General features: G+C 43.4%; 1 protein-coding gene across 4 annotated transcripts; it reads right to left on the bottom strand.

Moving 5' to 3' along the window:
* GMEB1 (glucocorticoid modulatory element binding protein 1) lies at positions 1-23,634 on the bottom strand. 4 transcript variants are annotated; one of them, XM_060275754.1, is made up of 10 exons: positions 22,841-23,344; positions 19,382-19,548; positions 18,766-18,848; positions 17,919-18,043; positions 14,345-14,448; positions 12,749-12,903; positions 9,994-10,122; positions 7,817-7,954; positions 4,841-4,963; positions 1-2,519 (listed from the first exon to the last, which is right to left on the bottom strand). In XM_060275754.1, the coding sequence occupies exons 2-10, from the start codon at positions 19,507-19,509 to the stop codon at positions 1,813-1,815; spliced, it is 1,692 nt and encodes a 563-aa protein (XP_060131737.1). In that variant the 5' UTR covers positions 19,510-19,548; positions 22,841-23,344; the 3' UTR covers positions 1-1,812. The 4 variants fall into 4 exon arrangements, with proteins under 4 accessions (XP_060131737.1, XP_034973793.1, XP_034973797.1 ...); XM_035117902.2 differs by lacking the exon at positions 22,841-23,344 and adding an exon at positions 23,591-23,634 and having other exon boundaries at positions 3-2,519; positions 18,766-18,851; XM_035117906.2 differs by having other exon boundaries at positions 3-2,519; positions 18,766-18,851; positions 22,841-23,343.
* Positions 23,635-23,959: the final 325 nt, after the last annotated feature.

Below are 23,959 nucleotides of genomic sequence, written 5' to 3'. Positions count from 1 at the left end.
GAGTTTCCATAAACAGTATGGTGTCTCCAATGTTAAGTCCCACTCAGAATAGAGCCACTGAAATCAACAGGCACAACAGGTCTACTCTGATCTGAGCTTAGTTGGATACAACCAAGGCTTCTTTTTTTCATCCAGAACTCAGTTCCGGCACCTCTCAGGTAGGAGCCGGACATTGACATTCGAAGAGAAAGAGGGAGGTGTTCATGGTGCGTTCTGGCACCTCTTTTTCTAGAAAAACAGCACTGGATACTACCCAGTCTACATATCCATTAACTGAGTATCAGTATGGTATCATAGTTAGAATAGGATAGCCCCACACTCCATGGAAGGCACTGAGTGATCTTGGGGCGAGTTCAGCCTAATCTACTCCATGGCGTTGCTCTATGATAAATGGGTGAGAGAGGAAGAACCTGGTATAAGCATAATAATCCAGTTAGCCTTTGGTTTCTGTTTTAATTTTTAATGCAAAAAATGAACAAACAAAAAACAAATGGCACTCTACCCATGCCCCAAAGTATTGTACTCTTACTGCCGGCTTTAGATATTTCTGTCAAACAGATTCCCCCAAAGTCTTCTCACGTCCCAATTTTTAAGAAATGAACCAAGTAGGGAGGGGGAAAAATCCCTTTTCACTCATTCCCCTTTCCTTAAGAAAACAAAACACACACACACACACACACACAGAGAGAGAGAGAGAGAGAGAGAGAGAGAGAGAGAGAGAGAGAGAGAGAGAGAGAGAGAAGGCAGTCACATTGCTGAAGTGATGTGCCAGGCTAGAATCCTGTTGACCTATTTCTCAAAGTGTTATGAACACCAAGCATGCATACACACATACACACACACACACACACACACACACACACGTATATATATATATATATATCTAGTAAGTTTGGTATGGTTCCCAGCATGCAGAGTAAGCAGCAGGTATACTTGGCCTCCTGAGCCCACAGCAACAGCACAACCCACACTTGATACATCCAGGACGACAATTCCAATACTCAAAAGGGCAGGTGGTGCTTGGGTGCTATGTCTGATTTGTGTGTATGTGTGCGTGCGTGCAAGGCTTAAGCAATTCTTGAAAGTCTCGTAACTGCACCTATCAAAAATAAATACCCCCGGGGAAGGTTTGAAAAGGGAGAGCTGAGAATCCAATTCTAGGAACCACAAAGGGGCAAAAACAGTTCAAGGGTGTGAGCTGCTGCAGAAAGATGAAGACAATTAAACAAAAAACACCAGCATCTGAGTGAAGGGACTGTGGTCTCTCAAATCGGGATGAGGTGTGTGGGGGGGTGCAATTTCTTTTTCTCCCCCTCTCTGCAAAAATCAAAAGTCTAGCACAGTTGATAAGGTAACACAGAATTTAATTTCTTACGGCGGTTGAGAGCTGAGGAATAAGTAAGGATCCCATTTCCCCACAATCGCTCTCATCCATTAGTCAGATACATTTCAGGTACCCGGCTTCATTAATTTCTAAGACAAAACAATTGAAGTGTAAACAAGGTGTAGACAAAGTGTCTTTTTCAAAACTGGGTCTATGGGCTGTAATCACACGCTGTGCGTGATCTCGGTAACAGCAGGGGCTTGCTTCCCTTCTGTGGGAGTGCTTAGGATTAGGCAGGATAAGAAGTTTCCCTTCCCTTCCGCCTTCAGTACAAACAAAGGTTGCTCTCTCCCATGTGAAAATCTTTTTCTTTTCTTTAATATTCTATGGGAACTTACCTGAAAGGCTGTAAAAAAGAAAAAGAAAAAAAGGGAAGCAAAACAAACAATCGATGAACCCCAAAGCAACATTACAATCTGGCTTCTTGGCTAGTCCTCCAAGACCACAATCTCTACGTTGTGGACCTGATGCTGGTGCTCATCAACCTCAGCCACCACCTTCTCCTCAGTCCTCAGTTCTGTTCCCAGAATCACAGCTTTGGCCCCGGATTCTTCCGACTCGGCTTCTGGATCAGGTGCCGGGTCGATTTCTATGATGGTCTGTCCCTCGTCTGAAGTGCCCTCGACAGCCTGGAGGGTAGAGGTCAGGCCAGACTCCATGGCCACCAGTTCCACAGGATTCACCACGGTGGCCACATTGGCAAGGGTGCTGCTGTCCTGCATGGCAGCTGAACTTAGCAGGGCCAAGCTAGAAGATGGGTGAAGGGTCACGGTGTCGGAGGAGCTGGTCTTGGAGGAAGAGACCATCGTGGCGTAGCGGAACAACTGCGAGCCTGACGGCAAGGTATGGACAGTCACTGGGCTGGAGCCCTGGCTGATGGTTGCCATTGGAATGTTGCTCACAGAGAACTGCTGCCCCATGGGTGCAATGGTGATGGGCGAAATCACGGTGAACTGAGGCTGCTGGATGGGGGCGGAAGGGCTCAGGACTGTGGCCGAGGCTGGACGCTGCAACCGGGGCCTCTTAGGAGGCTTGGGAGTGCTGACAGGCATGAGGACCACGTTCTGAACAGTCTGAGACTTTAGCTTCTGATCCCTGGCAAACTTCTTCTGCTCCTCCAGCTGGCGGTCCAGGTCTGCAAGGAAAAATTAAGTTACACAGTCAGCCGGGAGAAACCTTTGAGAAGCTGCCAAGAATACAGGGGCTCCTCAAAGCGCCAAAAGGGAGGGGGGGGGAGTGAGAAAAACAGATTATTTTCACAAGGGTAGCAAAGCAGCTTCTTGGCAGGGAAAGAGTTTTCAGCCACTTCTGCTGAAAATCAAAAGGATGGAAAGGTGGGCGGAACAGATTGTCTCTGCAGACAAATCCGATTCTTTCAGGGAACAAAAATGGGAAGGGGGTGGAAGGAGGGAAATGACAGCCAAGAATCTCCCTCCCTAAATACTAACCTCCGAAGAGCAACGCTATGGAGGGCAGGCATCAAGCTATTAGAATGAAAGATGCATCATGTGTTAAATATTCAAGCCTACAACATGTATTTAAACCATCAAAAGTGTCCTCAAACACTAGAAAACTGTGGGAAGAGGCTATCATACTTGTGTACAGAAATCCAAAGCATTGGTATGCAATTCATACCTTCTGGCAAGAAATGGAAATCCATACACAGCTAATACTAACCCTACCAATAATCTTAAATTTAATAAGTCACTGTACGCAATAGTTATCAAAGGAAGTGGAACGCACATATGCACACATGCCAAAACATTGGTTTTAGGTAGAGAAATGGTGCTTTAACTTATGGAAAAACTAGGTATGAATGCAATTAAAATGCACATTTTAAGAATGCCAGTACTCTTTCGTTTGTAATTTTATTTGTGTGTCGCTTTTCTACAAAAAAAAAGAAGGAAAGAAACCATGCCCAAATTAGCTGATGACAAAGAAAACAGGAATGCATTTCAAAATCATACCATACAGGAACAATTTTTAATAACATGATACAACAAAAAGACAATCAAATATAACAACATACAACCCCCCCCCAACCAACATTTTAGCATTGTAAATATAGCAAGATAATACTGTATTAACAACATCCAAAAGCCAAAATAATAAGTGAGCTTGGTCTGAGAAAAGCCCCTCCCATGATGTTGCTCACAATCTCTCTCCTAGAGCAGTTTGTAAACTTCTGAAGGCAAGGGGTAGGATAGTCAGAAACACCCCACCCATATTAGCCTCTCTCTGTGTGGGTGTTACTGTGTCAGGACTGTAAGGAGCAAGGAAAGAGAGTTACAGTAACAACAAAAGTCCTCTAACTTCTATTTAAATAGCAAGGGAAGCCACCAGTGGCATCAAAAGCAGGAACCAGGGGGAGGTAATATATATATATATAGAGAGAGAGAGAGAGAGAGAGAGAGAGAGAGAGAGAGAGAGAGAGAGAGAGAGAGAGAGAGAGAACCATAAAAGGGGAAATGGTTTAAAACTCCCCCCAGTCCAGACCCTGCTCAGCATCTCCCATGACTGCTATTTGCATTTTTTTAAAATGATTGTGGAAAATGTAGTAAAAAAAGGCAGGGACTCAGAATGGCAATAGATCAGGCATCCCCAAACTTCGGCCCTCCAGATGTTTTGGACTGCAATTCCCATCATCCCTGACCACTGGTCCTGTTAGCTAGGGATCATGGGAGTTGTAGGCCAAAACATCTGGAGGGCCGCAGTTTGGGGATGCCTGCAATAGAGGTTGACTATTTTGAGCCAATTCGCTGCCAGGACCTCCTACTGTAGGAAGCCTAAATCCTGGGTCCTTCTGGATCTATGGAACTGCCCTATACAAAGTCGGATCATTGGTTCATCTGACTCAATATTGTCCATCGTGACTTTCCCAATACCTGCTTCCTGAGCATTTACCAAAGTTGCCAAAGATTGAACTTCGGATTTATTTATTTTTTTGGCATGTGTTCTACCACTAAGCTATGGCCCTTCCTGAAAAAGGCTACAGCCTTGCTCCATAACTTACTGTAGCGGGGGCGACGTCTACCACTACAACAACTACTGGTACTGAATGTTCACAAAATACTGGGGCATTGCTTCAAGAAGAAAAGAGAGGGCTGTCTTGCAAATGACAGTTGTTGTTGTTTTAAAAAAATGACAAGGCTAAAAATAGCACTTCTGGGCCGAAATTGTATAGCAGGGAAGCACACTGTCCTCACAGAATATTTGAAAAGGGAAAAAAAAACAAGTTTACAAAATGATACAGACATTGGAGAACATTGGTGGCAGCAATGGAATATGGAAATCCGAATAATAAGAAATTACAGTATCTCTTTAACAGAAGAAGGGCAGTCTTGGGAAAAGTTGACTAGGCTGTGAGGCGAAATGAACAACAAAAGCACATTTATTGCACAGTGAGATGATAGATTTAGAACATCCCAAGGAATGTGTTCCCAGTCATTAGCATACCTGCCAGAGTATAAAGAAACTGTTCTTCTCCCTGATCCGTTTGACTCTTCCTGTTGTCCAGCACTCTCTTGACAGTGTCCATCAGGCCAAAAGTGTGAGCAACATTATTTAGGACAGCAGCATCTACAGAAAAACTTCCATGGGTTATTGTCTAGTTTTCTAAACGGAATCCAACATCCAGACAGAGAGAGAGAGAGAGAGAGCACCTCATCAGAAAGAGCTTGAACCTCTTCTATTTGCCAGTACTGTATTACCTAATGCTTCTGCAGCTAACACAAGTGATCTTGAATGAAGTACAGAAGTGGTTTACATATTCTTGTTCATTTTGAATATTAATAAATTAATATGGTGCAATGGGTCAAGATCTACATCAGAAGGAAATCAAGACCAAAAACCATGAAAAGTTCCTCTTGACAGGAACTGCACATGGATAACTGTTGTGGGATGTCCAAGCATCTCTGCTGGCATTTAACATCGGCAGTGATCCTTGGATGTTTGATTAAAAGCAGAAACTAGGCCTTTAAGGATTAGGCCAGAAGTCTCCTTAAGAGCGTCAGAAGAGTCCTGCTGAATCAACCAAAGGCCTATCTACTCTAGCAATTTGTGTTCCACAGTGGCCAACCAGATGACCATGGAAGCCCACAAAAGGGACATGAGGGCAATAGTATATCCCACTGTTGTTTCCCAGTGATTGCAAGTCAGTGGCATGCTTGTGCAAATGCAAGTGAGAGCTATTTCAACCAATCGTGCATCCCATCAAGATCCGGCCCATATACAGCATAATCTGATACAGTGGAACCTTGGTTCCCAAATGGTTTAGTTGACAAACAAATCGGCTCCCAAACGCAGCAAACTTTTGTTTGGTTTGCAAACGTTTTTTGAAAGCCGAACGTCTATTTTGGCTGTCGGCATTGTTTCCAGGGCCAATCAGCCAATCAGAAGCCGCACCTTGGTTTTCAAACATTTTGGAAGTCGAACAGACTTCCAGAGCAGATTGAGTTTGAGAACCAAGGTACCACTGTATAGGTTTACTCAGAAGTAACTCCCACTGTATTCTCTAGTTTAGAACTGCAACCTATAAAAGAAAATCCTGCACAGTAGTCCTTATAACAATCAGCTGGCATGGAACAGGTCCTGTTCTATTTCATTTGGTCAATGTAATAACTGTCATAGAATTAGAGCTTGTTTTCTTCCCTCCTCACCTCTTTTTTGTGTTATATATTTTCAACTGTATACCCGTGGGCAGGGACTGGTTGAATCGACTATATTGCTATTATCTAAACTACTGAGGAAGTTTCACTGGGGAAAGAAATCATTTTAATTAAAATAATAATAAACAAAACAAAACCCAGGCATCTCAAAGCAAATCCCCATGTTACGTTTTTATGCCTGCTGGTTCACATACTGTGTGTTAAAGGTAAAGGTACCCCTGACCGTAAGGTCCAGTTGCGGGCGACTCTGAGGTTGCGTGCTCATATCGCTCTATAGGCCAAGGGAGCTGGCGTTTGTCCGCAGACAGCTTCCGGGTCATGTGGCCAGCATGACTAAGCCGCTTCTGGTGAACCAGAGTAGCACATGGAAATCAGTTACATTTAGCATGTGCGCTCTCTTTCTCTGTGTGTCTAACCTAGCTTGTTGCAAGGATAAAATGGAATCAGGAGAAACATGTATGCCACCCTGAGCTCCCTAGTGGAAGAGTAGGCTAAAACACAATAATCCATCAATCCAACTGATTATTGTTATTGTACTGGAGACTTTCCCCTTATGGCTAATGTAGCCCTGAAAAGGCAACCACAGCAACTAGAAGGATAGAGAGAGGACTTTTACATCACTGACCCCCAAACCTCCAAAGGCTTTCACCAAGAGGTCTGAAAGCCAGGAGCTGCTCATGCCCGCCTTCCCGATTCAGCCTACAAGACTCTTATGAACAGCACAGAGTATTCTAGTAGCTTTAGGGGGGGAAATTATTTAGGAAACAGAATGTTTTGCTTGTTGCCCTGTTTTACTAAGGAAACCACTCAAGAGAACCCTTTTTGTTGAAAAGAAAAATATAAATATTCTAAATATTTTACCCACCCCAAGTTGTCAATACCTGGTCATGGAACTTCCCAGATAAGCTCGCTTGGCATTGGTGTTGATGTGTTTTCGGCATAAGGTGAAGACTATATTTACTTTTACAGTGGTACCTCTACTTACGAATAACTCTACTTATGAATGTTTCTACTTACAAATGGAGCTCCGTCCGCCATCTTGGATGCTGTTTAGATAGGATTTTTTCTACTTACGAATTTTTAGATAGGGTTCTATCTCCTTCTGAATGTTGCAGACAACTTACGATTTTTTTCTCCCAATGCATTCCTATGGGATTCGACTTACAATTTTTTTTGACTTACGAATGTGCGTTTGGAACACATTAAATTTGTAAGTAGAGGTACCACAGTATTTGCTTGGCCATTCCAACTTGTTTTATGGCTGGTAACAACACAGTACTATGCATGTCTGGCGAGAACTAAGCCCCATTCAGTTCCCCACTAGGGGGGTTTATGGGATTGCAACATTGTTTTACAGCCATTCTGGATTTTGGTGAGTTTTGCTGTGGCTTCTGCAATTTTTAAGGGCTGTATGGAATGTTAATCATACTCAGAACAGACCCACTGAAATGAATGGGAGTGACTAAAATGAATGTACTGTGAGTGGAATTCAGCTGAATAAAACTCATTTGGGGGGGGAATTACTTTTATTTATTTTAAAACATTCATTAGCTGCCTTTCTGGAACATGGCTTTTATAGTGTTATTATATTTGGAGGGTTTCAAACTATACACCACCCTAGGAGTCCTGTACTGAAGGGAGGATTATAAACTGACTTATTAAATACAGTGCACAGCTACACATCACAAAGATAAAAAGAGCATGAAAGTCTATCCCACTGGTAGTCATTTCATATTGACATGGAGACTGCTGACCTCCTACCCACCGGTAACCTGGAAGGGTGACTGGCCAAGCCTCTGCTGAACACCTCTCAGCACCTCTTCTATCTCCTTCTGAATGTTGCAGACAACTTCTTCCATCAACCCCACATCAGCGATTCCTTTCCAGAACATCAGTGTGTCCTCTGGCATAAGGGAACAGAAAGATTTAGAAGGAAGTATCAGTTGGCAATTGCACTGCAAAGCTAAACTGGCAATCATACCAAGTCCAGTAAACCATCATATAGCAGGAGGCATATCTGGAAACTGGCTTCTAAGGCTGCAAAGCTGCACACATTTCCATGGAAGCATGTGCTGCTGAATTTAATGGGGCTTAGTCATGAATAGGCTTGCATAGAACTGTGCTGTAAAACGAGCCATCAGGGCACTCACCTTGCAAAAAATTTTTTAAAAAAATTCCATTCAGCTCCAAATATAGAGAGCAGCAGTAGGGAATTCCATATTGCTATAAAAGCTACGTTTCATGACTTCTTGGAGTTTGTTTTACATCCCATCACACCCTGCCCCCAAAGCATTGCAAAGCCTTTAGAGAACAGCAACCGTAGCAGTTAAAGCATCAGCATTAATATATGAGCACTTGGAAATGGGCATTTTACATCTGCATTCCTCCCATGTGTTTTCATCAGCCTCCCAAAATCTGATCATCTTGCTGTGTGTCCATTTTCTTTAATTCTCACCCATCTTGGACACATTGTCAGGTTGAAAAGCAGCATATATTTGAAGTAAAGCAATATATGCAAACTGGGTTGTTTTTGTTGCCTGAACAGTATGTTCTAAATAAGACAACGGAAGCCATCCTTGTGGTGGAGACCTTGGATATTTTAAAAAATACCAAATCACAGGGCATGACACATGGACTATGCTGGACTTGGAAGGATTAGACCAGCCTTCACCAGCCTATTGTTTTGGACCTCCAGCCTGGATTTAAGAAACTCATGGAGTATAAGACTATCCAGCTGCAGAGCCACTATGCCAATGAATACTAGCTGCTTAGGAGGAAGAGCTAATGAGGACTAAAAAACCAATTGAAACAGCCAATTAAACAGTCACCAAGATCGAAAGCAGAGCTTTCCAAATTTTAGCACCAATTAGCACATGGTGCCTCAGTTTCCGGGGGGGGGGGCAGATTTTTCAAACTCAGTACTTCAGGCAGTCACACATTTAGGTATAAGCCATCAAGCAAGGGGGCACTGCTGAGCAATGTGCATGCCTGTATGAACCAGCCAATAATTGAAATAGTGTCCAAATGGCCGTCTCCAGATGACAGCTGATGCTTCACCATCTACAACAGGGTTGAGGAATCTTTGTCCTTCCAGATGTTCCTGGACTACAATTCCCATCATGCTTGGCCACTGGCCACATTGGCTGGGGCTGGAATCCAGGACCATATGGAGGGCCATGGGATCTCCATCCCTGATCTATGGCTATGAGAATGATCTTCAGGTCAGCTCTCTGCTAACCCTGCTTCCTCCCCCCCCAAAAAAAAACCCTCTCCATGTTTACCATAAAATGATCTCATATGGCTCACCATCCTATCCATCAGACCCCACCTGTGAAAAACTCTCTTAACAACTCACTATTCAAATCAGAATTTTGGAAATTCAAATGTTGAATATTGGGGGGGGGGAGAAGCCCCATGGATTTTGAAGTGTGAAGTTTTACACGCAAATTCCGATTTTTAAAACATGGGTGAAATGTCTGCCCCCTTGCAAAAAAATAATAATCTCTAATAGCAACTTTGTGTCTTAGTGTTCAATTGTAAAAAATATCTTCTGGACGACAAGTCCAATGATATCACAGTGGCCGTGGCAAAGTTTCTTTCAGTAGTCATCCGAATCAAAGATCAACATACCCATGACTAAACAACCCCTGGGGGGTTGTCTGTATGAATCTGTATTTTATTCTGAATCCATGTTATGGGTCGTTGAACCGCAATAAAGATTATTATTACTGTATTATAAAAAAGAGGTTTTGAATTTGTTAATTTACGGTTTTATAAAATTTGTTGTTAGTCACCTTGAATTCTCCGGAGAAAAGGTGAGATATGTTTTAAATAAATAAAATTACAAACACAGTTCTTTGCAGCATTTTGCTGCCTGAAGATGGGGAGGGGGAGCCAGGCTGGTAGACTGCTAAGCCATTCAGGCAAACAGCAGAGACATACCTGAAATCTCCTCTGGGTCCTTCTTGATTCCCTCCTCAGTTGCCATGGTGACTGCTGCTGTCAGAGCACGGTTCCATTCAATCCCTTCCTCCACACTCTCCTCAGACACTGTAATTTGAGTGATACTTCCTGCAGAAGGGAGGATACAATTGAAGATGCTTCACTGCCCAGGCTGTCACTGTAGCTTCCCCCTATATACACACACATGGCCACCCTGATTCGTAATACACGGATTGAACTAAGCAAAGTAAAAAACCAAGGGCCAGTTTAAAGATCAATAACGACAGCAGCTGACAAAACCACAATACCCATGCTGTATATTCCAAGCACCTGCCATGCAGATACTGTACTGAGCAGGTGTAATTGTCTTTTAAACTATGTCCACTCTGCGTAAATAATTGGGGGGGGGGGAGTCTCCATGTGGAAGCCATAATGGGCTGGTTAAGGAAAAAACAAACTTATCCAGAAGCAACAGTGTAATGAGGGAAGCCAGATCATATTCCCATGCTCACTGAGCACACCTCCCCGCCTGCAGGCTCTTCGGATGTTCTTGCACATGGGCATAATTTTTTCACGTGACCACAGGCCTGAGCTGCACAAGCCAATATTTCACATACAGTCTGAGAGGTGACCTATGCATGTGTGATTTTACATGTGTTTCCCCTATCCAACTGGAAGAAGGCACCATCTTTCTATGGCCTTAAGATGAGACAAAGATGACAGAAGGCAAGGCTCACTTATTAGCCCAGGCCGTGGTCAACCAGATTCGTGGAAGAAAGGGACCACGATGTGCTCTAACGTCCCAAAATGCAATAGGATCAAGATCTCAGTTGCACCACCATCAACGAGCAAGGCACTGAACTAACAAAAAGTGTAAAGGAAAAAGTAAATCGATGGGAACAGAAGGAAAGTCAACAAATAGTAGATTCTCAGGTACAGCTGGAGCGGGGTGTTACTGGTTTGTTTTGGTTTTGTTCTTGTTTTTATTACGTATTTTGTAATTGTATTTTTATGTTGTGAACTGACCAGAGATGAAGGATGGTACACAAATTCAGTAAATACATAAATAACTTTTATGTGCTCATCAAGCAATGGAGGATTACGATAAGAAAATAGACGTGTGTGTGTGTGTGTGTAATGCCTACAGGCTTATATTAAGTGGCTTGGGCACAGTTTTATGGTAATGTTTGAATTTGAGAGACATGGGTTTAAAGGTTGGCAATTGGGGCTTTATGATTAACATGCTGTTTCTTACCCATCCCAAGCCTTTGAGATGAGATGAGCTACAAGTCAAAATGAAATAAATACATTTCAAAAGGAACCAAGGTATTTGACTCCATATAGGCAAAACCAGCTAAATGTTTGAAATGTAATCACAGGACAGCTGATTAATCTTATTCTTATTTTATTTTACACATTTGGTGGAAGTGAAAGACAATTCACATTTTTGGTATACACTCAGGGGCATGAGTAATGTGCCATTTTGCAACTGCACAACACAATGGCATGATTTAGTATCAGGCAAATTGTTCTGCATGCTGAGAATCTAATTTTTCTTTCTTTCTTGTAAGATTCTAGTCCATATCGATGCACTTGTAAGTGTGTGGGCAACATTCGGTGACATTTCAGAAGCCAGCAGGTAATCCAAACAGGATGTCCAGTGGTCAGGGGTAGGGCTTCACTGCTCTGCTTGGCAATTTGCTCCTTTTTACAACTAGGAGAAGCAAAGTAAATTAAGCAAATATATGGAATTGCAAGCAAATTTGCATGATTTATTTTTTAAAAAATTAGCTTGTACTGGCACAGCATTTGGGCTATGTTGGTGTAAACATTTTTAAAAAAATTTTGATGCAAAATGAATAAACCCAGGTACTGTATATAAAATGTACCAGCTGTGGACTGAATCAGAATCAGATTGATTTAATGCATTTTTTAAAAGCTTCAGATCCACCCACAGATAAAGACTTAATCTTCTAACTGCAGGGAAAAAAAGGAAAAAAGAGGAAATGGAAAAGTTTCTCTCACTAATATGACTAAAAGTTGACTAAAAGGTCGGCGAAATATCATAATCTTGTTCATATGAAATAAGGAATGCAAATAAACTGAAAAAAACTCTCTCTTAGAATCTGTTTTACAAAGGAACTCATGCCATGTACTGTATGTGGCACTCTAAAAAACCACAACCCATTTTTCTTTCTTTCTTTTTGAAGCTACAATTGTTGCCACCTGTAGCATGAACAGTGGTAAGGCTCCAGAGAGTACAATATTAATTTGCCAGAAGAAAAGCCTGAATGGTTTAGTTGTAAAATACCCCATTCTGTACATTTTTAAGAACCAAAAATAAGGGGGAGGACTCAGCACACTGTGAAGAAGGTTCTCAGTTGTCTATACACTTAAAAATTGTTTCCTAGAACCATGGAAATTCCCATTCATTTGCCAAGTGTTTCTCAAAGAAAGAGAAGAACAGTTCAGAATTCATTAAAAACAGAGAGATCCAGCAGTGGGTAGAAGAGGTGGGGGTCCTTATGATTTCCCCAAGGATAGGAAATTCAGGTCTACTACTTTCGCTCTATTCCCACTATACTGTTCTGTCACTGGGGTCCCTCCCAGGCAAAGTAAATCCCATGGGGAAAAGGAGTAGGAAGAAAACTGTTTTAACATTAGCTCATTAAGAGAAGACAGGATGATAGGGAAATGGCAGGCAGCAGTGCCACGAGGTAGGAATGAATTCTACTCCTGTTCACCTGTTCCCTACCGTCAGCGGAGGTGGGAGTCTGTACCAGGCTTTGCTGCCCTGGCACCGGTGCCCTGGCACTGCTGATCAGGAGGTCAAACTTGGTGCTGCGACAGGTGTTTGTGCAAACCTTGTCATGCTGGTAGAAGTCAATTTGCCCAGAATCCATCATCTTTCTGCAAAGAGAATGAAAAAGAAGAAGAGATCGTGTGAAATGAACCTTCTGTTTGGATTCTTGCCTGAAGTCCTCAAGGCAAGAAGATGAAGATTTTGGGCATGATGCATTTTTAGAGGCGCTCAGGGCCGTCTGGTACTGGGCACCTTTGCAATCACACAGAACAATGCTAGAACTTGCTATTGGATGCATTGCTCAGCATACTTCTTTCTTGTAAATTTTACCTGGTGTAATTTTAGCCAATGTGGTGTATTGGTTAGAGTTTCGGACTAGGACCTGAGAGACAAGGGTTTAAATCCCCATTCAGTCATGGGTGACCTTGGGCTAGTCACTGTCTCAGCCTACACAGGGTTGTTGTACGGATAAAAGGAGGCGGAGAAGCAAGTACAGTACCTTGCAGTCCTTGAAGGAAAGGTGGTATATACATGCAATTAATTAATTAATTAATTAGCAAAGAAAGGTTAGAAAGGTTTGTGGGCAACATCGGGCAAAATCTCAGAAGCCAATCGGGAAGCTGAGCAGGCCTTTCTATGCCCATCATGGCTCTTTGCCCTCTTTTATAACTGCGAGAAACAGACTAAACAAATCACAAATTTGCAAGATTTATGTATTTATGTCTCAAACAGATATTTATCCCACCTTTTAGGGTATATAACCATGATTTATAAAAGCTGAAGAAATCAGATTTTGTGAGGACAACCCCATAGCAAAAGCTCTGATAAAAAGGTAAAGGTAAAGCTCTAACATGGTTATCTACTCTACATGCACATTTAGTCCAGGAAGGACTGTTTCTGGGAGTCAGCTACTCTCTGACTCATCACCAAAGCAAGCCAACCCAGAATTACCACTGGCATCAGTGAGAAAGAATGGCAACTCCATGAACAACCCCCTTTTGTGGCAGGGGACACTGCCGTCAAGTCAGCTGTCTGTAGGAAGGACTGGGCAGCACAGTACCCTTGATATCCTGATCCAGACATTGTTATCAACCCCAGATTTAGTCTAGTGTGTGGGAGCTGCCATGGAGCAATTGCTCTTTGCTCCATTACTGATGCCAAGGTATCTGGAAACTCAGTAGACATCAAGTCCAGGGTATCATGGTCAGAGGAAATGCTCATTTGACACTGATAGGGACTGCATGTCCAAACACAGCCCATGCTGTGAAAAAAGTGCTAATTATTGGCCACTCCCTCAGTTGGTAATGTTCATACTTCTGCCCCAAGGACACTCTTCCGATGTTCTTTGAGGGAACATGCAATTGCCAAAAGGATTCAATCCTATCTTAAACATTTGTTATCTCAGAGTGCACCATGCCGAATCCACAGTACCACTTTTAACCAACAGATGAAAGATGGGAACTTAAATGGGGGGGGGGGGTGTTCGGAATACTGCACAGAAAATTATGCTTTTGGTGGAAGGCTGCTACAGTGGCAGAAGGCCATTACCTCAGCATGATTCCTCCCAGGCGAATGGCTCTCTTCCAGTCCTTCAGGGTAGATTTGCCAGCCAGATGAACAAAATGCTTTGGGCTGATAAGTTGATCATTGAACTAATGAAGATAAAGAAGAGGGTAAATGGGAGAAACTCTGTCTCATACGCCATCTCCAAGTCAGCACAGCAGCCGCCATCAATCACAGGTGGACATTGATCAAATCACACCAGGAACTAGCGAACTTAGTTTTCGCATCTAGAGAGAGAAAGGGCAGACAGAGCTTCCTTTATCCCAGTATCCTATCTCAGCCAGTGGCCCATCTAGTCCAGCATCCTACTCTCACGGTGGCCAACCTGATGTCTGTGGGAAACCCACAAGCACGACCTGAGCACAGGCACTCTCCCCAACAACTGGTATTTGGAAGCATACTGCCTGTGATTGTGGAGGCAGAGCATAGCCATCATGGCGAGTAGCCATTAATAGCCTTGTCCTCTGTGAATTTGTCCAATCATCTTTCAAAGCCATCCAAGCTGGTGGCCATCACTGCCTCCTGCAAGTTCCAGTTTAACTTGCACTGCATGATAAAAGTACTTTATTCTTCTCTCTCAGTACCCTCTCTTACACTAATGTAGTATTAAAAGATGCAAGGCCATCTTTCTGCTCTTCTCTCTGCAATGATCAGATACAAGGGAGAACAGGAGGGATACTGTATTCTTCATGCTACATGATAAACAGCATCTGCAAAAATTTCATCTCCAACACTGCTATTGCAGGTTCATCAGGCTTAATAGGATCAGAGGAAAATGCTTTGAATGCCAATTGCTGGGAAACGAGAGTAAGAGAGTGGGGAGGGATCATGCCTCGCATTTCGCTTGTGGCCTTCCCAGAAGCGTTTGGCTGCCCATTGCAACAGGATGCTGCACTAGACAGGGCTTAGGTCTGGTCCCGCGGGGCTCTTGTGCTCTGTCATTCTTTGCACCTGATCACCTCTGTTTTTATTTGCCTTCAGAAACAAAGCAAAACATCCCAGACAACAAGAAACGAAGACAGTGGCAATGACACTACTATGAATTGCCTTAGGCCAGGGCACAACTCACTTGTGAGCCCCAACACTCGCCTCAAAATATGGCATCTCCTCCTTCAAGACTGAGGTCAAGATAACCTGCATTCCTATTCTGCCTCAAGTGTGTGGTTATAGAGAAGTTGTGAGGCCTTCCCTACCAAGTCATTTCCATAGGCACCTCCTGCCATTGCTTCAGGACCCAATTATGCTTCAGGACCCAATTATGCCACTGCCCTGATAAGCTGCAGGGATGACTTACAGAAAACAGAAAAGAAGAATCAGCAAATTGAAGCAATTTCAAGTCTCACTGGAATCGCAACTGGATTCATCGCTGGATTGATTAGACTGAGTGTTCTGGTTCCCACTGGTCAGCCCTGTACCGTACCAGAGAATCAGCAGACGTGGCAGGCATGCTAAGTGGGCCAGCTCAGCTATTCACCCACCTTAATCTACTTCCCACCGTTGACTATTTGGTGTGATGTGCTTTCTCTAATGCTGGGTTAGAAACTGGGCCCCTTTTATCATTACCTCCATCCAGACTTACATGCCAGACTTTTCTCATTTGTCTTTCAAGGCTTTATCACAAAATGTATGGATAGTATACCTGAAGGAGCGTCTCCACCCCCATCGTTCTGCCCGGACACTGAGGTCCAGCGCCGAGGGTCTTCTGGCGGTTCCCTCGCTACGAGAAGCCAAGTTACAGGGAACCAGGCAGAGGGCCTTCTCAGTAGTGGCACCCACCCTGCGGAATGCCCTCCCACCAGAGGTCAAAGAGAACAACAATTACCAGACCTTTAGAAGGCATCTCAAGGCAGCCCTGTTTAGGGAAGCTTTTAATATTTGATTTCTGTATTTTAATGTTTTGTTGGAAGCCACCCAGAGTGGCTGGGGGAACCCGGCCAGATGGGCGGGGTATAAATAATAAATTATTATTATTATTGTTGTTGTGGTGGTGGTGGTGTTGGTGGTGGTGGTGGTGGTGGTGACCAATGGAGCACTTTCAGGATTCCATATTCTCTTTTCCCAACACTGCTAAAAGATGGCCCCTGCCAGTTCCCTATAACCTGGGGCATACAATTACTGGCTGAAGCCAACTGCCTAGCGTAAATGGGTTGGAGGCAAAAGAGAGACTAATTAATAAGATGGTTCAAACCTCCCAAACTCCTTATACCATATTTTTCGCTCCATAGGACGCACCTGACCATAGGACACGCCTAGTTTTTAGAGGAAAACAAGAAAAAAAAATTTTGCTTTCTTGAATTGTCCTAGGCATAGCAGCCAACTCCTAGAGGCCTAGGTGCCTTTGCCCCCCCTTAAATATTTGAGGAAGCTTCTTTTGCAAAGGGGGAAAGCTCCATTTTTTAGGATCAGCTCAAAGTTGCTGAGTTTCCCTGCAAAGGGAAAAAATCCTGTTTTTATGGGGTTCAACTGACAGTTCTGCAGCTTCTTCTATAGGAAAGGAAAGGGACCACATTTCTACAGTTTCCAGACAGATAATCTAATCAGCCAGTCACATGTCTCCCTCTGCAGACAACAATTGAGGCCTAAGCAAGGGGCTGGGAGGGGCCGGGAAGGGAGCTAGCTCTCTTATCTCCCTCCCAGATCTCTTGCAATCAGCTGCTGTGCTGGTTCCTTTCAGCTCATTCCCCCTTGTTAGCCTTTAGCTCTTTCTTTAAAAAAGAGAAAAAAGTATTATCTGCCTTTAGCCCCTGGGCAATCCGGCTCCAGGGACCACACATTCGCTCCATAAGACGCACAGACATTTCCTCTTACTTTTTAGGAGGAAAAAAGTGTGTCTTGTGGTATGTGCCCCAGGTGGGATTTCCATAAGAAGAATCCTGCTGAGTCGGATTAGAAGTCCACCTAGTCCAGCATCCTTTTTCTACAGTGGCCTCCATAAAGCCTACAAGCAAGATTCTGTCTCCTGAAATGATAGTGCTAACACTAGGAAACGTGCACACACAGGTCCCACTATCCAAACACAGTACGTTAGGTGGGTGTCCACATAATGAGTTGGTGATTTTAATTGATTCCAATGGGAAAATTTCTAATGCATTCCAGACCACAGAATTTTGACCCCCAAATCATGAAAAAAAAACTGTAAAAACCCTCCAAAAGGCAAACAAGGAAGGAAACAAAAATGCTTTCTTATTTATCCAGTCTCTCCCCCTCCCCTCCCCCATGGTTTCTGTTGAAACAGCTGTCGCAGACTAGCAAAACACACAAAAAATAAAGCTTGCTTAAGGCTGCTTATTTGCTTACAGTACTACACATAGGTCCAGCTATTTGGGTATCTGAATCTGCAGTGTGTATAGTGCGGTTTGGGTACTAATTCCTTTTATTCAGATAATTCTGTATAATAAACATTTGGAAAGTGGGACCTGCATGTACTTCAAATAATCCTGCTATGGAAATTCCAGTGAAACTAGAAAATAATAAATAAATGATAATAGTTATGTCAAAAAACAAGCAACAGAGAACAGAAAGGGGGGAGATGGCAAGGACAGGTTTACTGTGCTGTTACCTTGACACATTTGACATTGATTCCTGGGCAAACAAATTTCTTCCAGAGCAGAATGGCTTTGCTCTCTCCACAGGTGATGGGGTAGGCAATCTCAATTTCTTCATTTGTTTCAATGGTGCTGGGGTCTGTTGATAGAAGAAGGGGAAAATAAGAGACCATTCCTCTAGAAAGCACATGCCATTTATATAAATATATGATGCTGCCTTGTATCAAGTCAGACTACTGCTTCATCAGTGAGCAGCAACAACACTCCAAGATCTCAAGCTTACCAGATATCCTTTTCCCTGGAGATGTACATAGAATCATAGAGTTGGAAGAGACCACAAGGGCCATCCAGTCCAACCCCCTGCCAAGCAGGAAACACCACAGATTGAACCCAAGACCTTCTGCACACAAACTACGTGCTCTACCACTAAGCTACAGCCCCTTCCTTAAAGGGAGAGGAAAGCGTTTGGGCTCACTTAACAAAATGCACCAAACCAGTCACACAAACCGTAGTGTGCTGCACTTAGAGAAAACATCGAGCTATGGTTTGATGCTAAAGGCTACCCTCCTCACCTTACATGCAAAGAGGGAAGGGATGGTATGATCATGGATAACTATGACTTATCATTACATTTTAATGGAATCTCTGCCTACATTAACCATCATGGCTTGTATAAGACCTTGTCTGAAGTGGTTTTCTGGACAACATAGCACTCTTATAACTACTTCTGGAGCCCTACCTGCATATCCACCCAACCATGGGAGTAGAAGAACTTTGGTACACAAAAGCTGCAAATTATGCTCCGTGACAACTCTGTTGAAAATGGTGTCAATGCATCGTATCGCCACAGAGGAAACTTACCAATGCCTTCTTCAAGCTTGTGTATGGTGTGCGTTTCCACGGCCACTACAGCCGTACTGGTCTCAGAGCTCTCTTGATAAACCCTGCTGTGAAAGTACCCACTGGTAAGCGCATTATGTAAAGCACAGAAATGATTTTAGAGCTCTGCATGGCTTGAAACCAGAGAATCTGAAGGAAAACTTGCCTCCATAATCAGCCTGCTCAAATGCCGAGATCAGCACCCGAGGCCTTTCTCCGTGAGTCAAGTAAAATTGAAATAGTTTATAAACTAACTTCCTCTTCCCAACCTCAGCCCCTAAATCCTATCTACATGGGCTGGGGGAGAAAACCTGCAAATACATGTCCTCCATCCAGTTGAGAAATGAAAGCTCAAAATTGCATCCCCACAACATCCTGGTATTGCCCTTGCATTTTCAGGACTATTTTGGAGGCATGAGATCTAGAAACTTCAGTTGAAATTCTCTCTTGCACACAACTAATAAATGATACAGGAGTCTTTGCCTTTCTTTATGTCTACCCTGTGGACTTACATCTCAATAATTCTAAATGCTACACCCAAGACTGAATTCTACACAGAATCATAGAAACACGCCTAGCTGATGACTTGCCAACTTACCCTTGTGGCACTGGCTGCAGTTGTAGTATCACCTGAGTTTTGGTATCTTCTGGGTTTCCCCCTTCATTTCCTTCAGTTGGCACGACGACAACATCCCCTACAGGGATGCTTACTTCAGCATTTGCCATTTGCCCACATGAAGTCCAAGAGAATGGATGACAAGTGTGCTGTAGCAAGAAATAAGAAGGTGACTTTGATTATTATTTTTTGCAAGGACAAACAAGTTATCATCTCTGGCGAAATAATGAGAGATTTTTTCACAACCATAACATGTCACATGTGACCACATGCACTACCACCTGTAGCAAGAGCTCATCAAAATCACATTTGAGTTGCTCAGTTAATCTTTCCATCACTGAAGTCCTGGGAAGGGGAAAGTGCTTGCCCAACGTTTTTCTTTTTCTTTTATATATAATACAAGTACATCTAAAAACTGCAGAGAGAATTCATCACCTTGTTCAGAGACATGCCCCTTTCTCTCAAACTGGTGCAATATGGTCAGATGCAAAAGAAGACAGGGCACCTGCAGTTTTGCCAGTTGTGTAGAATGAATTTCAGCAGGTGTAGCTTGCAAGACAACTATAAAAGATGCAGGAGTCCTATCCTCTTCTGGAAGGACCGGGTTTTTAACTAGCAAATTTATACAACCAGTTCATTGATTAAGGACTGCAATCCTACATACAATTTTTTGGAGCAAAGTCCTTTAAACTCAACATGACTCACTTCTGAGTACACATGCATAAGATTTCTCTATCAGATTTATTTAATTAAGCAACAGTCCTAGCAAGCTGTGAGCCATACCACGTGCCGTAGAGGAAAGACAGAAAGTAACACTCCTACGATTCTTCCCACAGAGGTCTACAAAATTATATTATGGGGCAACTAGAGCATAGGGAACACAGACACTCCATTGAGCGGTTCAAGATTCAAGAGATTATATATGCCTGTGCTTTCTCTCTGTCCCCTCTCTGAATCATATGAAAGGGTTCAGCCGAAGCAAACACCAGTGTCCAAAACTGAAGCCCCAAAATGTTTGATTTTTGTGTACATCTGTGATTTTTATTTGGTTTTAAGTTGCATTACTTGTGTTGTGCTGTTACCTGCCCTGGAACCTTAAGCTGAAAAATGAGCAATACATATTAACAACAACAACAACAACAACAACAACAACAACAACAACAACAACAACAATAATGCATTGGTCTTCAACTAGTGGGTCAGGACCACTACCAGGTCACAGGCTGCACAGCCACTCTGCTATGGTACAGCTAAATAGTCAAAATAAAGAAAAGCTTGCTTCATAAAATTCATGTTTGGCTGAAAGGTAGGTACCAGGTTTGAAATGATAAAAGGCTACTGCTATAGTGATCATGAGTCAGGCTAGGGAAGACAGGAGATACAGGCTGTCTGGGCAGGAGGAGCCCACCACCACCATTCCATGTTGCTAAAAACTACGCCCCATTAACTTCATTTTCAATAAATAGCAGCATACCCTCCATCCATTTAAAAACCAACATGGCTTCCCCCCCAAATGGTTCATACCGTATTACAAAAATGCAGTTGTCTGACAATATTAACATTACAATGCAAAATGTAGTAACAAATTCCCTGCAACCCTTAACAAACTACAGTGCCCAAAATTCTTTGAGGCAAAAAATGTGTTTTGAATGTGCTTTAAAAGTACAGTGTGTATATAGTCTTAAAAAGCTGTCCATCTAGCTCAACACTGTTTGCTCTGACTGGCAGTGGTTATTCAGGGTCCCAGCTAGAGGGTCCCCATCCCACCTCAACAGCTACCAGATATTTTCAACCAAGTGACAGGGACCCAAACCTGGGACCTTCTACATTCAAAGTTCTAACACTGAGCTATGGTTCCTCCCTATTAAAGTTTACTATGTGGCTCTTATTGAAAGAAGAGTATCTGTTCCATTATTCATTTGGCTTGGTAAGACATAGAAAGCAAAGCTTTTTTTGGCGTTATGATCCTAGGAATAGCCCACAGGGGTCTGACAAACTGTCCATTTGGTCAGTTATCTTATTTCCAAGTCAGATATCTCTGGGAAGTCCACAAACAGGACATAAGCCAGCAGGCATCTACTTTTGGGGTTCCCTATCAACATACTTTTTAATGGAGACTACAATTGAGCCGAAAGTTACATATAGCCATCATGCCGCATAGCTGTTGATAAACCCATCCTCAATTAATTTTAAAGTGATCTGAGCTAGTGGTGGTCACATCTTGTAGAAGTCGTCGTCCACAAATTAGGCACTTTTGTCTGTTAAGATACAGGGATGAAAGAGTAGATCTGGAAGGTAATTTTTGACAACCAAGTTCAGGAAACAAATTATTAAAGGCACTATGCATATTTACTTAAAAGAAAAGCCCACTGATTTGAAGTGATCCCAATACTTGCAGCCTTCCTAGACATGATTACTCAGGAGTCCTACTGAATAGTGTTTACATCCAGGTAAGTATACAACAGACCACAGCTGCAATTTCAGGTTGATTAAAATTAATAATGATAAGTAGGGTCATACCCATTGACTATACTATGTTTGACAATTCAGAATGCCTAGCTGCTTATTGTTATGGGTAAAGGGTGTGCTTTAAATGTTGAGATAGTCCATGAAATCATATTTCTGCCTTTATCCTTCCCATCCCCTTCAAGCGGTTAACAGTTAGTGTTTGCTCTCTCATAATCCGCTCTTCTTTGGGTGAAAAAACCCTGCTTTCTTCCACCACCAATTTTCCATAATCATATAGCCCATAAATTGAAGCCATAATGAAAAGATGAAACACTCTGGCTACCAGGAAACAGGCTTTTAAAGAATTGTGATTCCAGCTGGCATATATCTTTGAGATAAATTGCACATTCACCAGAACAGCGATCTACATCGGGGTCATCGGAGGCATAATTTTGCACCCATTGGCATCAATACGTCATTGGCAAAAAAATAAAAAAATGTGCACTTTATGGTTTTTATTTATATCTAATGCAGGAATCACAACTACCCTTTAATCATTATTTATCTTTTATAAATGAAAGCCATTTCTTGCCTCTACACTCACCCCACAGATCTTATTACATCAGAACTATTTAAGGAATAGGACCTAAAACAAGGGGAGACTTGTCCAACGATGCTGTCTGAACTCATAGATTTCCTCTTGAACACAAACTACGCAAGCACCATGTTTTGAAGTTGTTAGGGGCCATCACATTCTGTGGGATCAAGTTTCATATATTGTTTATGCATTCGCAGAGGTATTTCCTTGTTATGTACTCAGGACAGTTGTTTTATGCTGCTCCTTGCTATAACTGAAATAAATAAATAAATAAATAAATAATAAACCCAGTGCTAGAAGGCTTTTCCAGAACTTTATTCTATTAACTTTGAGGGGCTTTATAATATTGTGTTTTACTTAAACTCTTAATTCTATCCATGTCTGGCGTTCCTCACCTTTTTAAGAGGTTTCAGTATCTTGAGGGTCACATTATTTCTTTATTAAAAGCCTCAGGACATGAAGCTTCTCCCTCAAAATAAATAAACGTGCAGATATATCAGTAATATCTTGACTCTGTTAAAAGCCACTGCTGCCCAGTTCAGGAAAGCAATTTTTTTAAAAAGAAAAAAGTGGCAATTTCAGCAGCTGAAGTAATCCTTTTCCCGCCATTGGTCACTTTGCCTCTGACCAGAGCATCTCAGTTCAGTATTGTCGTCGTCGTTGTCATTATTATTATTACTACTGTATTTTAAAAACCTCAACCCCTGCCCCCAAAGTGCCTGAGGGAAACCCCAGAGCGCGGCTTCCGCTCCGCGCCCATTTCCCCTGCCCTCGAAGCCCCCTCTCAGGCCCTCAAGATGGGGAAAGAAAATGGGCGGGGATCCCCGGAGGAGAGGTGTGGCCTCTCCGCGGCCACGCCCACCACCACCACCTCCCTCTCGCTCCAGGCCAGCGGACGACGCGCCAGCAGCCTCCTCCTCCTTCCCCCCTCCCTCCCTCCTTCCCCCCTCCCCTCCTCCCGCAGTGGCGCGGCGACGTCCGCTCTCCCGGCGGCGGCACGTACGGCGGCGGTGGCCGTGCGCAACTCTAGGCGCAGCCCCCCTCCCTCGTCCCTACGCACTCTGCGTCCCGTCCTGGTCCCTCCCGGCTCCCGTAGCGCGGCGGTGGCGGCAGCAACGTCGCCCTCTACTCCCTCCCCCCCTTACCGTCTCCGAGCGGCCGAGTCCGGGGCTGTTAAGCAGTGGGGGGGGAGGGGGAGTAGAAGGAAGGAGCGAGCATGCGCAGGAGTTTCCACGACTCGGCCGCCAGCACTTCCGGCTGCCTCCTGTCTTAAAGGGGCCGCGAGCAATTTGTGCTTTTGCTCCCCACGGCCATAATATGGGGAACTCGGATTAAACTTTGGGGCGGTGGGCGAAGGCGGGTAGGGCTCGGCTTGCAGCCCTTGAGGAAATTGGTTGGTGCGAGGGGGCGGGTGGTCGGGAGCCGGTAGTCGCTTCTCAGCTGCAACAGCCGCAATGGGGCAGCCAGAATAGTATCAATGCTTTTTGCAATTATTATTATTCGTCCAAAGCAGC

The sequence above is a fragment of the Zootoca vivipara genome, chromosome 6 (genome assembly GCF_963506605.1).
Source record: "Zootoca vivipara chromosome 6, rZooViv1.1, whole genome shotgun sequence".
In the NCBI taxonomy this organism is placed as follows: domain Eukaryota; kingdom Metazoa; phylum Chordata; class Lepidosauria; order Squamata; family Lacertidae; genus Zootoca; species Zootoca vivipara.
Note: the sequence above shows the minus strand (reverse complement) of the source record. Positions and strands in the feature narration are given on the sequence as shown.

Excerpts from the sequence above, each read along its gene's own strand:
- GMEB1 (XM_035117902.2), bottom strand. The coding sequence starts at position 19,509 with ATGGCAAATGCTGAAGTAAGCATCCCTGTAGGGGATGTTGTCGTCGTG. Across the intron at positions 18,852-19,381 it reads CTGCAGCCAGTGCCACAAGG|CAGGGTTTATCAAGAGAGCT; the intron begins GTAAGTTGGCAA and ends GTACTTTCACAG. Across the intron at positions 4,964-7,816 it reads GTCACCCTTCCAGGTTACCG|ATGCTGCTGTCCTAAATAAT; the intron begins GTGGGTAGGAGG and ends GTTTTTCTGTAG.